Raw genomic sequence first — 15,897 nt, 5'->3', positions numbered from 1 at the left:
TTATGCTAAAGTGGCATATTTTGGGTAGCATATTCTGATCGCTTTCAAGGCCGTGCAGCGGAGGAGTGAGAAAATCAGGCTTAACATTGGGGTCTTTTGTCTCCCAGCACAGTACTCCTTCCCTGCCCCCTTCCCTTGCCATGCTTGGGCTCTCCAGGAGCAGACCCCATGTTCCTCATCCTTCATTTCCAGGACCTTCTACAGCATCACCCGGCCCGGCATTTCCCCCGTTGTGGGGCTTCCCAGAGGAGAGGACACATAACACTGGCTCACAGGGTGCCTCACTCTTTCCCTTCTGGTTCCTTCCCAATCCTTCAGACAACATCAAGGCGAAGGTGGTCTCAGCTTGGGGGCTGGGTGTCCTCAGCTCCTCTCAAGTGCTTGCTCTTTCACCCAACAACTATTGGTTGTGCATCTTGTCTGTCTAAATCTGTCATACAGAGTGAAGTACGTCAGAAAGAGAAAAACCAATATCGTATACTAACGCATGTATGTGGAATCTAGAAAAATAGGACAGATGAACCTATTTGCAGGACAGGAATAGAGACCCAGATGTAGAGAAAAGACATGTGGACATGGCGGCAGTGGGGAAGGGGTGGGTGGGATGAACTGGGAGATTAGGTTTGACATAAATACGCTACTATGTGTAAAATAGATAGCTGGTGGGAACCTGCTATATAGCACAGGGAGCTCAGCTTGGTGCTCTGTGATGACCTAAATGGGTGGGATGCAGGGGGGAGGGAGGTCCAAAAGAGGGAGGGGATATATGTATACATGTGGCTGATTCACTTAATTGTACAGCAGAAACTAACACAACATTATAAAGCAATTATACTCCAATTTTAAAAAAAAAGAGTTTTATTTTCATGGTCACCTTCTGTTTATGACAATTGATGCTAGTTTTCCCTTTGCCAGGGTGTTGTAAGTTCCCTTCTTAAATAAATTTATTTAGATTAAGAAAGCTTTAAAAAAATAATAAAGTAGGGAAAGTGGTTAGGACTCTGCGCTTTCACCGCTGAGGGCGTGGGTTCAATCCCTGGTCAGGGAACTAAGATCCAACAAGCTGCATGGTGTGGCCAAGAAACCTGAAAAAAATAGAGTAAAAATGAAATATTAAACCAAACACCAGGAAAGGGATGTGTGAAAGGCTGGGGAATGTGTGAAAGGCCGTGTGCACACGTCCGTTCTCTACCCCCTCCTGTCTGACAGATGATGCAGTGGAGGCCCATAGAATGGGGTTTACACAGAGTCTGAGCTGAAATGTGGGTCTCCAATCTTTCAGTCCCGTGAGCTGGGCAGGCACAGGAGGAACCTTGGTATTAATGGGCTGGTCAGCCCTTGGGTTGGCCATGGGGATGGACTCCACCTGCTCTAGGTGCCAAGCATAGGGAATGTGAGGGTCATGGAGACCCACTGAGAGAGGAGAGGGGGAGTATGATTCTCATCCAGATGCATCAGAATCTCCAGGAGCACTTGTAAAAAAATGCAGGTCTCTGGGCCCCGCCCCAGACCTACAAAATCAGATCCTCTGAGTGTGAGGCCCAGGAAACTGCATTTTAAGCAAGCCCCCAGGGGATTCTTGTCCTTCATAATGATTTAGAAACACACTGCCTTAAGCAGTGCCCCATCTGGGCTGGAGAAGGCGGCGCCACGATGGCTTTAATTCCCGCCCCCGGCCTCTGCCACTTCCTGCTGAGCGAGTCACCTCTGGCAAGATATTTAACCTGTCAGAGCCTGTTTCCTCATCTGTACAGTGAGGCAGGGCCATGTATAACGAGGTGTAAATGAGAAAACGTATGTAAGGTTCTTAGCGCAGGGAAATCCAGAAAATGGCATCTTCCCATCTCCCTTTCGGGAAGCCAGGAGCTACCACAGCTGAGTTTTTTCTTCTACACTGTGGTTCCCAGACCTGGGGTGTTTGGGGCCTGGGAGGGGCAATCTGCCATAGCAGAACCAGGAGCACAGGCAGACTTCATCTCAGGGCTGGATCCTCAACAGGAGAGGACAGCCTTAGCTTCTGCTGGCCCCGGCCCAGCCCGGCCCCTGGAAGGGGCTCCAGATGAAGCGGCCCACCTGGAGAATGACCTTTGACCTCACTTCTATGGCCTTCTGGGAGTAGGGGAGTGTTCTTGGCAGAGAATGGGTGGCTGATTTCTGATAGTCCGAGGGAGGAAGCAGGGAGGTGATAAAACACACCCCCTTTCCAATCTGGGCACCCCACCCCTTTCACTCTGTCTCAACCTTCTCACCAACTGGAAGCGCTCATCGGGAAAGAGATGAAGATTTGGTCAAAAATTCCCTTTCGTGGGAATCATAAACAGTCTTAAGAGGTAGGTGTTGTCACCCCCATTTGATTGATCACAAAGTGAGGGTCAGAGGAGTAAAACCACTAGCCCGAGGTCACACGGCTGGGAAGTAGCCAGTTGAGAGAAACAGGGTAAGTTTCCCTATCAATCCTCATTCGTTCAGCAGCTATTTCATGTGCCTCTGGCGTCATTCTGGATCATTCTGGGTGCTGGTGAGGTGGGGGTCCCTCCCTGAGTTTGTCGTGTTTACGTTTTAGTGGAGCTCTGGGGTGATATAGACAAGTGGATGAGGAAGTGACGAGGAAAACCATCAGAAACTGTGAAGCAGAGAAGATAAGGCAGGAGACAGGGAGCAAGTAAGGGCGGAGAGGTGGTGGCTTCAGGTTGGCAGGGCAGGAGCGGGCTTTGTCTGAGGGAGTGACTATCAGCTGAGCTCAGGGTGACAGAAGGGGCCAGTTTTGCAAAGAGCTCGGGAAAGTGCCTTCCAGAAGCCCCAAGGTGGGCACGGCTTGGCCAGGAACCTACAGCAGAGGGAACAGAGAGGCATCCCCCACACCGCCTTCTCTGACCTGCTTCGAGTTTTCACAAACTGTCTTAAAATCTCTCCTTTATTTTAAGTGAAAAAAATGAGAGGGAGAGAGACAGCAGGTCCTGACTCTGGGTCATCCAGCTGGCCCGGGGTCAGGTCAGCTCTCGGGCTGACATTAGCAAGGATGTCAAGGACCCCAGGTGGGAACACCCTCATCCCCCCTCAAGTGGGGGGGCAGGGACAGGGGCCCCAGCCCCACCTGCACAGCCCAGGAAAGAAGGAAGGAGCAAGATCCAGCAGAAAAAACTGGCAGAGACATGGAGAAGTCATCGGCCCATCACTGCCCTGGGCTGGGCTCCCGCCCTATGGAGGTGGAACCCGACATCCAGGTGAACAGAGGACCAGCCCCTGGTGGGAAGGGGATTAGTGCAGGATAAAGTGCACCAAATGTGAGGGCTCGAACTGAGAGCAGCTGTTATTGTCAATACATACCTTCCTCCAGGATCCCTCCTTGCCATACCCCAACCTCGCTTCCTTGTCCCTGGGGGTAGCTGCTCCTCTCTGAGGGTCACGGAGGGCTGAGTCAGCAACTGTTCTAATAAAGAGTGTGGGAGGTAGGGTGAGACATGGCCCTGGAGCCAAAGAGACCCGGGTTCGAATACCAGCCCTGCCATTTATCAGCAAGTGACTCATTCTCGAGTTTCAGTTTCTGCAGCTGGAAAACGCAGGTGACAATTCCAGTGTTCCGAGTGAGTTAAGAGGACCGCGTGAGTGGACGCCACAGGTGTTCAGTGTCAGGGGTTCATTGTCCGCCCCTCCCAGCCCCTGCCTTTTCCGAGTCTGACTCTGGAGGAAAGAGGAAGCACGGAGTCTGTGTCCTTCCATCTGCTTCCTTCATCCTGGGGTATGTGAGACACGAGGTGGAGGACAGAAGCTGCCTGTGAGCCTCTCCTTCCTTTGTGCCTCTTATCCAATTCCAGTAGCTGGAAATTGGCCCAGAATGAGAACTCACAGGGCAGGAGGTTCTCCCCTTACTTTGGGGACTCTGTCCTGGCTACCCTGAGACCCCACCTGCCCATCCCACCTCATGGTCCAAAGTCCTATGTCTTTACCAACCTGGGATTCATTCATTCATTTATTCATTCAACAATCTATTGATCACCTACTATGTGATGGGCAGGCACCAACACTAAGGTGCTTGGCTCACAGAGGGTTCTCCAGGCAGAGTCCTCCTCCTGACCCAGCCCTGGACTTGCCCGTCCAACACCAATCCCATCAATAACCCCAAGAGCCCTGATTCTGGCAGTTCTCCTCCGCTCAGGGACATTGACCTTGTCCCTTCTCAGGAGTAAATAAATCCTGAGGAATCTAAACCAATCATGGTGATTCCATGGTGGTCTGGGGCCACCATGGTTGAACGTGGCCAGTCCTGAGCCAGAGGTCTGCTGGGTGGTGGTGGTAGGGCTTACTAAAGAGAGACACGGAACAGACAACACTTTCTCCTCTGGATGTTATCCTGCCTTGGCTTGAGGGCTGAATGATGGCTGCCATCTTGGAGCGGGAAGGGGAGCCACCCAGAGGACAAAGCCAGCACAGTGAGGGTGGCCAGCCGAGACCAGGAAAGAAACCGGTGCTGATGACATCATCAAGCCACTGAAGAGCCACCTTCCTCCTGGATGTCTTGTCATGTGAGGTGATAAGTGCCCTCATTGTTGAAACCCATTGAGTCACAGTTTTTGGATGGAAGCTTCCTGATCGGTACAAATGGGACCAGGTGCCAGGGAGCAGAGGGGGAAGAGTTTGGGGTGGCATCCTGGCTCTGCCTTTTGTTGGTTGTGGGACCTGTGGAGGTTCCTGTTCCCATTCTGAGCCTCAGGTTGCTCAGCTGTAAAATGGGGATAATAATGTCCGTATCTGCCAACACTGATATTGTCACAAAGCCACAGAGCCTAGCACAGGGGACCTCTGATGGGCAGGTAGGGTCGCCAGCTCTTGACTGTGTGTCTTGAATAAATGGACCTCGTGTATCAGCATCTAACATACACAGCTTTCATGCAGAAAGGAGAGAGGAATTGGGTGGAAAGAGGGCAACACTGATTAACTATTTTCTCCTCCTGTTTCATTCTGGGGGTGACTTCAGATCTGCCCTCTGCATAACGACAACAACAACAACAGTAATAACAGAGTTAATTTTGAAAGAGGGATTACTATGGGCCAGGCACTGTGCTAAGGCTTAATATGCATTAATCTCGTTTAATACATTAGCCTCATCTTCTTTTATTTTAGTATTTCCATCTATACTTCACACACGAGGAAACCTAGATTTCTCATATAAGGTCACCTGGCTGGCCAGTGGTATAATGGAATTTTTTTTTTTTTGGCCGCAGGGCACAGGTTGCGGATCTTAGCTCCCCCACCAGGGATTGAACCCGGGCCCTTGGCAGTGAGAGAGTGGAGTCCTAACCACTGGACCGCCAGGGAATTCCCTGGAATTCGAACCCAGCACCCGTAGTTCTTTATTCCTATTACGGTCTCCAGCATGAGCCACTGAGCTTCACATGGAAGGAAAACCCCTTGGTCAGCTGTTTCACAGATGTGTGTTACGGGCAGGAGGGTGTGGGTGGCTCCAGGTGCCCTAGCCGCGTAGCTGGAAATACCGCTAATCACATATGAATGACAGATTGTGACTCCTTATATGAAAATATTATCCATCCATCCATCCATCCAAAGTTAGTTTCCCTAAAAGCCAAGCCTGAGATGGGAATTCTTGTGCAAGTGAATGATTTATTGAGGGAGTGGTCTCAGGAAAAACCTGTAGGAGGACAAGGAAAACAGGATAGGCCAGGGGACAAAGCAAGACATCTAGTCTGACCCCACGAGGAGCACTGGGGCACACAGCGTGTGACCCAGATGGTCCTGCACGAGGCGGGGGGCAGTTATGCCCTACATGGTATTATTCTCCCAACTCATTGGTTAGAGGTGGGCGGGCTGGGGTGGGTGATGGGCACGGTAGCTCCCAGCAGCCAAGGGCAACCCTCAAGAGAAGGAGGCCGATGTGAGCACGTGGCAGCCAACATCTGGCTTAGCTGGCACGAACACCACCCGCCCCCACCACCATCTCTCCATTATGGGCTCCTTTGATCTCAAAGCGTTGACTGAGCACCCATTATGTGGGGCAGCAGAGGAAACAAAGATGAAACTGAGGTGGCCTCCATCTTCCGGGAGCTCCAGTCTGGCCCAGGGAGGTCAGAGCAGTCTGGACCATCATAGGCCACTCAAGTTGTAGACCCATACAGTGCGTGGGAGCTCGAAGGCGGGAGTGAGCCCTTAGGACTGGGGAGGAAGCAGCCAGGGAGACTCCTGTAGGACGTTGCCCGTGGACCCCAAGGAGCCTAGCGTGGGCTTAGCCACCTGGAGACGGCAGGACAGTGGAGCGTCGCTGTAGAAGTCCAGGCTGAGCAAAAGCCTGGCAGCGGGAGAGGAACGGGTGCCTGGAGGACACATGGCCTGTGGACCAGGTGCCTGGAGCAAAGGGGGTGGGCTGCTTGGTCCAGCCTGTCAACAGCAAATTGACACTTGCCACTGGCCCTTGCCAACTACCTCTACAAGGACTCAATCACGAGCTGCTGCAGCCTCTGACCTTCAACACCCCTTGAAAGGAGTTCAGGGTGGAGAGCAGAAATGAGGCCCTCTGTGCTCTGGGAAACACTGGCAGAACAGGCCTTTAGATAGTTAGATATTTTCAGGAGCTGATTTTATGAGCCCAATACTTGGATCTCCTCAAATCTAGAAAAGCACTAAAATACTTCACGGTGATTTCTGTTCCTCGTGACTGGCCGTAACCTTCACGAGACTAGCAGCAAACTTCTGCAAAAAAATGTGCTCGATGGCCTGTGCTCCCCCTTCACCAAAATCACATATATATTGATCTTCCCCCCTACCTCTTTGGAGCAGTTTCTCAGAGCTATCTGAGGTGCTGTCTCCCAGGCTATAGTCCTCATTTTGCTCCAAATAAAACTTAACTCGCAGCTCTCATGTTACGTTTTTTTTTTTTAAGTCGACAAGCCCTTCCCTCAAAAAGCATTTACGGAGTCCCTTCTGGGTTCTGGGCACTGCTTTGGGCACCAGGGATGCAACTGAGTCCAAGACAGACACAGGCCATGCCCGCAAGGATCCCCAAGCTTCCAAGGGAGAGGGACACAGTGCCAGACAGTGCAGGTCCCAAACTCCGCCCCTATCCTGGGTGGTGGAGGACCTTGGGGTTTTAAGAAGTAGAGTCATGCAGACAAAAAGATCAATATCACCCTTTAGAGAGGCCACTCCAGTGGCAGCTTGGACGGTGCATTGGACTGGTGGGGGGGGACCTGGGGAGGGGGGTGCCTGGAGCGGCAGTAGAGGAAGAATCTGCTGCACCTCGCCCCCAGACCCCACGCCCAACGCCCGCTGCTTTGGCCTAAACACCATCCCTGGGGGCTCCCTGGCCTTGGCCTTTCCTAAGACCCCATTCCACCCTCAGGGGAGACAGCTGCTGCCTTGGCTGGGAAGATTTAGAAGGTCCAAGAGGCAAGGTGGGGGGTGGGTGGGGGAAGGCCAAGACCCTCCCTTTTCCAGGGAGTGCTTTAAAGAAGCCAGGCTGGTTCAGGGGTTAGATCCTGAGGGGGTGGCAGTGGTCCTGCAGGACTTCCGGAGCTCAAGAAGCCAGGAGCGGGGTAGGGGGCGTGGCACGGTGCAGGGGGCTCCTCCTAGCACGTGGGGGTCTGGCCCTTGCAGCTGGGCCGCCAGTAGTAACGCAGGTGGTTCTTGTAGGTGTCCAGGTTCCGCTGCAGGCAGAGCGCCAGCTCCTTGTCACAGGTGCACAGCTGCTGCTCACACCAGCTCCCCTTGTCAGCTGCGGGGTGGAGGAGGAGGGCACTTAGCATCTATCCCTTCCCCAGCTGGGGCAGGGGTGTCTCAGGGCCCCTGGAGGGAGACGCTGATGGCAGCTCAGCCCTTTCATGGCTTTTGGTACCCTTGCCAGCTACTCTGACTCTAGCTCTGTGACCTTGGGCGCGGGCCATGGCCTCCCTGTGTGCCATTGCTCCTTTGTTTATTCATCCCTTCAGAAAACAGTTGAGCACCTATCCTGTGGCAGGCCCTGGGGGGAAAGGACTGAACAGAATGGACAGGTGAGGTTCACACCCCCCTGGGGAGGGCAGATATCAGAGAACCACAGAAATGAGTGCCAGCAACTGTGCTACCCGGGAGTGAGGAACAATGCAGGGGCTACGAGATGGGAAACGGGTGGGATCTGACTCAGTGTCAAGAGCCATTTGAGCTGAGATCGGAAGGGTTTGCCCCCATTCCCGAAAGTCAGGGTGGAGGAGGGGACTGTTCCAGGCAGGTGGAACAGCATGCGCAAAGCCTCTGAGGAAAGGACCACGGTGCTTCAGTTTCATGATCTGTAAAATGGGGGTAAGAAGACCTGGACCTACTGTATAGCACTGGCAACTGTACTCAATATTTTGAATAACCTATAAGGGAAAAGAATCTGAAAAAAAAAAAATATATATATATATATATATATGTATGTATATATAAAAGATTAAAGCAAGAAGGCAAAGCCCTCAGCACATAGTAAGTGGTCAGTAAATGTTGACTATTACTGTTTTTATTGTTAAGTTCTCAATTAACAGTGACAGCTAATGAGCCCATTCAACTCCCAGCCCTGGGACCTGCCACCTTTCTCTGTGCATGAACCCAGGGGCCAGGTGACCTGGGTTACAGCCCAGGTTTCGACATTTACATCTGTGTCACCCTGAGCAAACAGTTCACTCTAGTCTCAGATTCCTTGTTTGCAAAATAGAGATCACCAGGGTGGTGCTGCCTCCTGGCTGGGCTGCTCTGAGGACAAATGATGATGAAAAAATTAACAGTAACGTCGATAGCCTGTGTAATTTATCGAGCATGCATCTGCAGGGCCCATTGTGTCTGCTCTTATTTTAGTTCTTGAATTGACTTTATGGAGTAGAATACTGTTATCTTCCTGAGTTTCCAGAGGAGGTTCAGAGAAGTTAAGCAACGTGTTCAAGGTCACACAGCTAGTTAATGGTGGGTCAGGGATCTAAGCTGAGGTCTGCCAGCCTTCCAGATCCACAAGGGGTCAAAGCCCCTATTGGACCTCTCCATACTCCTACCCCCATTCCTGCCTCTCCTCCACAGCCCAGCTACTGCCACTGGACACATGAGAAAAACACAGAGGTTGAGTAGCTTGTGCATTGTCACACAGCACATTAAGGCAATGCAGGCTAGAACTCTCTTCCTCGGCCTCCAACTCCAACCCCGAGGCCTGGGCACTCACAGCACTGGATGTTCCCCTGGGAAGACTTGTAGCTGTAGCGATCCAAGTGAATATTGCATTTGTGGTGCTTCAGGTGAGCGTAGCAGCAGTCATGGATGTGGCAGCACCTGGAGGGAGAGGACACGGGGATGGTGGTGTTGATTCCTTGGCCAGCTCGGGTCTCTGGCTATCCCTGCCCCAGAGCAGAAATCGTGTGCCTATCTTGGAAGAGTCAAGGCCTGCAGGGTCTAGTCTTCTTTCTAGCTAACTCTTATTGTTTCCTGTGTACCAGGCACCTGTGCTATCTATGAATTCTCTCTTAAGCCTTTTGACCACCCTATGATGGAGGTGCTTGCATTATCCCCATTTCACAGATGAAGAAACTGAGACTCTGGGAGGTCAAGCCACTTGCCCAAGATCACACAGCCTGTAAGTGGTGGATGAGGGGACTGACCCCGGGCCTGGCTGGCTCTCATCCCTCCTCTGGCTAATCCCTAGGGTTGCTGTGAAAACCAAATGTGATCATGGCAAAAAGAGGTAAGACTTTTAAAAAACAATGTTCAACGGCACTGGGGAGTGTGTGGGTATTCTAACTAGTTTGGGGTTGAGAGTACAAGGGGGCCTTTAGAGATTCTGGGGAATCCTCCAGAAGGGCTGGGGCTGGATTGGAGCTCAGTGGAGTTCCTAGCACATAGTACCACATGAATAAATGGATGGAGAGGAAAGGGGAGGGTCCCTGGGTAGGGGCAGGGCATGATTGGGAGGAGTTACCAGTCTGTGGCATCTTTGGGTTGGCCTTTGCCACCAAATCCGCAGTGACAGCCATAGAGAAAATAGGAGAAGATGGGTCTCTTCCCCGTCACTCGTCTGATCATCTTGTTCAGGTCCAGTATCCCGCCCTGGGCTGGAATCACACCTGTCAAGGAGCCCAGCCACAAGGAGAGGACATGAATCTAAGTGGAGGCCAGTGGGCTGCAGGCCTGGCACCTGGATCAAACCAATGACCTTGGATAATAAAATGACAACAGGGCTTCCCTGGTGGCGCAGTGGTTGAGAGTCCGCCTGCCGATGCAGGGGACACGGGTTCGTGCCCCGGTCCTGGAAGATCACACATGCCGCGGAGCGGCTGGGCCCGTGAGCCATGGCCGCTGAGCCTGCGCGTCCGGAGCCTGTGCTCCGCAACGGGAGAGGCCACAGCAGTGAGAGGCCCGCGTACCGCAAAAAAAATAAATAAATGAAATAAATAAAATAAAATGACAACTAACACTAAGGTTATTGAAAATATAATGATAGTTGGTGAGTGCTTACCATGCATCTTTTCATCTAGTGACATATTGACTCCATCCATCCCATGAGATAAACACTTTTTTTAAAAAAAAATAAAAACCTTTTTCTTCTGGTGTATTCTAGGTGTATGGAAAAGTTGTCAAGATCATACAGAGAGTTCTTATATACTCCTCATTCAGTTTCCTCTAATGTTATTGTCTTCTTAGATAATCGTGGTATATTTATGAAAACTAAAAACCCAACATTGGTACTATAAGTACTATTTTTAATCCTCATTTTAGAGATGAACACACTGCGGCTCAGTAACTTGCTCCAGGTCATAGTAGTTGGTAAATAGAAGAGCCAGGATTGAAACCCAAGGCAGTCTGGTTCTGTTCTCTGTCTCTGGGCATTGAGTTCACATTCCATAATAGGAAGACACCCTTCCTCTTACACTCACCCCACCTCCCCAGACCCCCAGCACAGCCTGTAGAGAAATCCACACATTAAACAGCATGCATGGCTCTCGTGGGAAGCAGTGTGATTTAGAAATCAATGATCTTCTTTTCTTTTCTTTTTTTTTTTTTTTGCGGTACGCGGGCCTCTCACTGCTGTGGCCTCTCCCGTTGTGGAGCACAGGCTCCGGACGCGCAGGCTCAGCGGCCATGGCTCACGGGCCCAGCCGCTCCGCGGCATGTGGGATCTTCCCGGACCGGGGCACGAACCCGTGTCCCCTGCATCGGCAGGCGGACTCTCAACCACTGCGCCATCAGGGAAGCCCCGAAATCAATGACTTTCATGGATATTTTTCATTTCAGTCATAATATCTGCTGGTTAGAGTTGATCATAAGGGGAATTTATTTTATTGGGAGAGAGGAATACATTATGTTGAATTAGGAGAAATAAAATATATTAAGTCAATGAATTCAGGGGAGAATTTGTGAGAAACAGACAAGGTAAGAGGGGACTGGAATGTACCTGTGTGCAAGCTGGGGAGATGATCCAAGGACACAGATGGAGCCCAGAGTCTCAGGGAGACTGGGCTGGGGAGGCCCCCTCAGGTGACCCTAGTTTTGGAGCCCCCCCCCGCCAAGTAAATGATGTTATAATGAAAGCGCTACACTCAAATGAAGTAAGTAGTAAACCAGGGATGAGCCCCAGATTGGGGAAGGTTGGGATGGGAAGAGGTGGGGTTGGGATGAACTCATGCAGCAGACCAAGGGTTCGATCACAAGCAGGGTGCTTGCCTTGGGCTGTAGGTAAAAGTGACTGGTGGTGTCAGGGACTTGCAGGCAGGTCGTGTCCCCAGCATGTGGGAATCCACAATGCCACTGCTGTTTGCCACGGTGGCTGTAGATGTACGGGTGTTAAAGAGAAACCTTGCTAAGTTTTGACCATCCTAAGGAATGACCCCAGGCCCTCTGGACTTCCGGATTCGGTGATAAGGCACCAGAAAGCAGCCCACTGCCAAGAGAGTTAGCGTCCACCCTGGAGGCCGGCCAGGGACCTGAATTCAGAATCTCACCTTTTTGCTGTACCTCTGTCCCCCCTAAGTCTAGCCCTTTCCATTTCAGCTTAGAAATAGCCACACAAATAAACTCACACCTGAAGTATGCAGCTGTTCCTTGCCAGGCAAACAATAAATTCAACTTTGATTCAGAATGCTTTCGGGTGGTCTTATTTCTCATAATTTTACAGTGAGGTCAACCCAGCCCTGGGAAATTGAAGAGCTCAACTTGTGGTCATGAGGGCTTCAGGCACTGGCTTAGCTTGACAGAAATACCTGCCTGGGTTGCTTTTTTCCATCCTCAGTTGTCACTGAAGGGGATGGAGCCCTTTCTCCCAAGGGTTAGCGGCAGTGGCAGGAGGTAACATCACTACTATCTCGTGAATGTGCTGTGTGTTAAACTATTGCTCGCTTACTATTACCTACACTTGCTAAACACTTTGTAAACGTTTTCTCATTAGAGTCCTTCTAACAACCCAATGTAAAGGGTGCCATTGTGCCCACTTTACAGATGAGGATATAGAGGGGTAGGGGGACTTGGGCAAGGGGGACTGGGAGGTGATGGGCCAGCATCTGAATGCAGGTTCATCTGTGTATTTTATCTCTATACTGTATTGCCTCTTTGCATCTGAGAGATGAATTTCTGCAGCTTGATTGCAATTTTCCTAATGGTTTTTACAGTAACCTTGGAGATGTGTTCCTCTTGAGAATTTGGAAGTCCCCAAAATAACACAAAACCACATTTAAAAATGCAAATCCTTTTTCAAATCACATATTTTGAGATGGCTCAAGAAACAAAAACGCCAGTTTGCCAGGAACGAGATTTGTACATTTGATCTGCTAAAGATCGGATGGAAACTGCCCCATCTCCCAATGGTCAACAGAACCCTCTTCCCAGGTTCAAGGGAGATAATGAACATGCAAGAGTTCTAAAAATGTAGAGTGCTGTACATAGGTAAGAGATTGCTATTATCTGGTCAAAGGGACAGAGGGGAGCAGATCCATTTCTATAATTTGTGTCCGAAGTACCAGAGGCATCAGTTCAGCTGGACCACAGTTTCTGTAGTTTCCCGCCTTCATATGCCACACAGCTTGGCGGTCCAGGGCTCTCTGGCCGAAGCCACTGTTCCAGGGGACTGACAGTCACGGATGGCTCCTTGCAGGGGGCCAAAGAGTTGGGGACTGCGAGGCCAGGGCAGTGAGGATCAGAGCAACAGCTCAGCTTAGGAAAGAGATATAGGGCATCTCCGCTTCCCTCCCTGCCTTCCCAGCTGTGGGTCCTGTCCCCACTTACCAGCAAACACCACCAGCATGCACAGCGAGGCAAGTCGCATGATCCCAGCACAGAGCAGTGGAGGCAGCTGCTGGAAGTCCCCTTCCATGCTAGCAGCTCTTTATATCAGATGCAACCCTACTAGATGCACGTACCCCTCCCAGCTCTGGACGAGGTCACCCATACTCTTTGTTTCCTCTTTTCCGGCAATGAGGAATTTTATTATTTTTGTTTCTAATATCTGTTTTTTCAACTTTTTGATTGCAGTAGAAACAAGTTCAGCATAGAAGATTTGGAAAACATAAGCGATGAGAAGAAATTTAAAATCACTTGTGAATCCATTCATCACCATTCTTTTTTTTAAAAAAATTGACATACAACATTGTGCAAATTTAAGGTGTACCACATATTGATACATTATATATTATAATATGAGTTGTCATTGCAGCAATAATTAGCACTTCTATCATGTCACATAATTACAATTTCTTTTTGTGGTTGGCATAATTAAGATCTAGTCCCTTAGCAAGTTTGGCGATTATAACACAACATTGTTGTCTATATTCACTCTACTGTCTCTAGGACTTATTTACTACTTGTTGCAAGTTTGTACCTTTAAACAACCTTGGTCCTATCCCTCCCCATCCCCTACTTCCTGGTAACCACCATTTTACTCTCTGTTTTTATATGTTTGGCTGTTTTAAATTCCACATATAAGTGATATTATACAGTATTTGTCTTTCTCTGTCTTATGTCTCACTTACCACAATGCCCTCAAGGTCTATCCATATTGTTGCAAATGGCAGGATATCCTTCTTATTACGGCTGCATAATGTTCCATTGTGTACATATACATATACATATATATATATATATATATATATATATATATATATATATATACTCACATACATGGCATCTTTATCCCTTCACCCGTTGATGGGAGCTTAAGTTGTTTCCACTATTAATACTTTGGTGTATGTCCTTCTGGTTCTATTGCTATATACATCTTTCCACACTTTTCCCTGACCGAATTAGGAAAATGTTACAGGTAGTACTTTGTAGTCTGTCTTTTCATTTACTAAAATAACTTGAACATATTTCTATGTTGTTAACTATTCTCCTGCAGAAATGTTTTGAAAGGCAGCCTTGTATTCCATTATATGACTATGCTCTTCATTTAACAAATCCCCTATTCATGGGCACGTAGGTCAATTTCGTACTCTTTTAGACCATACAGTGGTACAGTGAAAGAAATCTTTGTTGTTAAATCTCAGTTTCTGCCCAAAATTGTTTCTATAGGATTTACTCCTTAAGTGAACTTGCTGAGTCAAAGCACACACACAATTTGAAGGCAATTGACGTGTGTTGAGTGTGTTGACTACTTACCCTGCAGAAGGTCTGCCCCAGATTACAATGGGAATCCTAATGAGGCAAATGGTGTGGACCCAGCCCAACTAGGGTGGAGATGCTGATGGCAGGACACACGTGGCATTACAAAGGGATGGTCGGCCACAAAGGCTCCACTGGTAACCTTCCAAGGTTTGGTGGAGAGTCCGTGAGACCAGAAATTGGGTTTCTTCCGTGCCCGTCAGAGAGCTGTTCAAGAACACAGTGCATAGGCTGACCTCTTTGCTGCTAGCTAATCAGTGCACCCAAAAAAGCGAGACACTGCTAGGTATTCTCCCTCTCCCTCTCCCAGCCCTCTTCGCTCTCTCTTTTCAATCTAATTTTCCTTTGTTCCTAGACTCAGTCACCAACTGATCATCTCCTATGTGAGAAAGCAATCTGCATGCAAAATAATGAAGCAGCAAGTAAATGAAATGTCTCTGGCATATTCTTTGACACTCCTCCCCTCTGTGTGCTCAGTAGTCATTCCCTGGTGCTCTTACCAATGTGGGACCTTACTGTACAGTCTTCTAGATCTGGGGTCTTGATGGGACATAGGACTACTCCCCAGAGCCCCAGCTTCCCCCAGGCTGGTATCATTTCGACAGGAGCAAAAGCAGCCAGGACCTCTCTCTGCTGCTTCCAGAATAGATGCTACAAAAAGTTCTCAAAATCTGCTGTCCCCGATACTCCCAGAGGCCCCGGCGCACAGCTGAAAGGCTGAGTTTGAGATCAAAGGGACTGTGTTAAAACTCTGGCTTCTTCTCTTACCAGCTGTGGGACCCTGGGCAAATCACCTGACCTCATGAGCCTTGGCTTCCTCATTTGCAGAATGGGGACAATGTGGGGGCAACAGTCCCTCCCTCCTCTGATTGCTGTGGGGTTTAGGGAACACATGCACACAGCACACCGCGCCAAATCTCACCCACAGAGACGATGCCATTATGGTGATCACAACACGGGCTATGTAGCATCATGTGGAGGTGAAGAGGCCGAGAGGTGGGATTCGAACTCAGGATGCCTCCCCAGTGTTCCAGCTGCTTCACTGGGAGAAAGCTGCTCGGCTCCGTCTTCCATTTCCTCATGTGTGAAATGGGGCAGTGATAGTGTTACTGAACCAAACTTGGGTCTGCTTGCCAGCATACAGTAAAGCCAATCTACTGACCTCGGGCTGTGGTGAACCAAAGTGCACCGTGTATTGCAGGGTGCCAAGCGAGGAGTCCAGGCCGCTAATGCTCAAAAGGCTTGAATTCCTCTGGTGGCTTTCAGGGAAAGGTTTTTAAAGACAGGGTGAGGGAGAGGGGGTTGCGG

The 15,897-nt window shown here is 49.7% G+C and overlaps 1 protein-coding gene across 1 annotated transcript; it reads right to left on the bottom strand.

Annotated features, from left to right (window-relative positions):
• Positions 1-6,374: 6,374 nt before the first annotated feature.
• On the bottom strand, positions 6,375-13,300 carry LOC101271361 (group IID secretory phospholipase A2). Its single transcript, XM_004272582.3, has 4 exons — positions 13,219-13,300; positions 9,923-10,067; positions 9,173-9,279; positions 6,375-7,723 (listed from the first exon to the last, which is right to left on the bottom strand). Exons 1-4 carry the CDS (start codon positions 13,256-13,258, stop codon positions 7,578-7,580), a joined length of 438 nt encoding a protein of 145 aa, XP_004272630.2. The 5' UTR covers positions 13,259-13,300; the 3' UTR covers positions 6,375-7,577.
• Between the last annotated feature and the right edge of the window lie 2,597 nt (positions 13,301-15,897).

Source organism: Orcinus orca, chromosome 1 (assembly GCF_937001465.1).
Source record: "Orcinus orca chromosome 1, mOrcOrc1.1, whole genome shotgun sequence".
In the NCBI taxonomy this organism is placed as follows: domain Eukaryota; kingdom Metazoa; phylum Chordata; class Mammalia; order Artiodactyla; family Delphinidae; genus Orcinus; species Orcinus orca.
Note: the sequence above shows the minus strand (reverse complement) of the source record. Positions and strands in the feature narration are given on the sequence as shown.

What these genes read in the sequence shown, in the direction of transcription:
- LOC101271361 (XM_004272582.3), bottom strand. Translation starts at nt 13,258, where the DNA reads ATGCGACTTGCCTCGCTGTGCATGCTGGTGGTGTTTGCTG. An exon ending in CCCAAAGATGCCACAGACTG is followed by an intron (nt 9,280 to 9,922) that starts GTAACTCCTCCC and finishes CTCTCCCTCCAG; the next exon opens with GTGCTGCCACATCCATGACT. An exon ending in CCAGGGGAACATCCAGTGCT is followed by an intron (nt 7,724 to 9,172) that starts GTGAGTGCCCAG and finishes TCCACCCCGCAG; the next exon opens with CTGACAAGGGGAGCTGGTGT.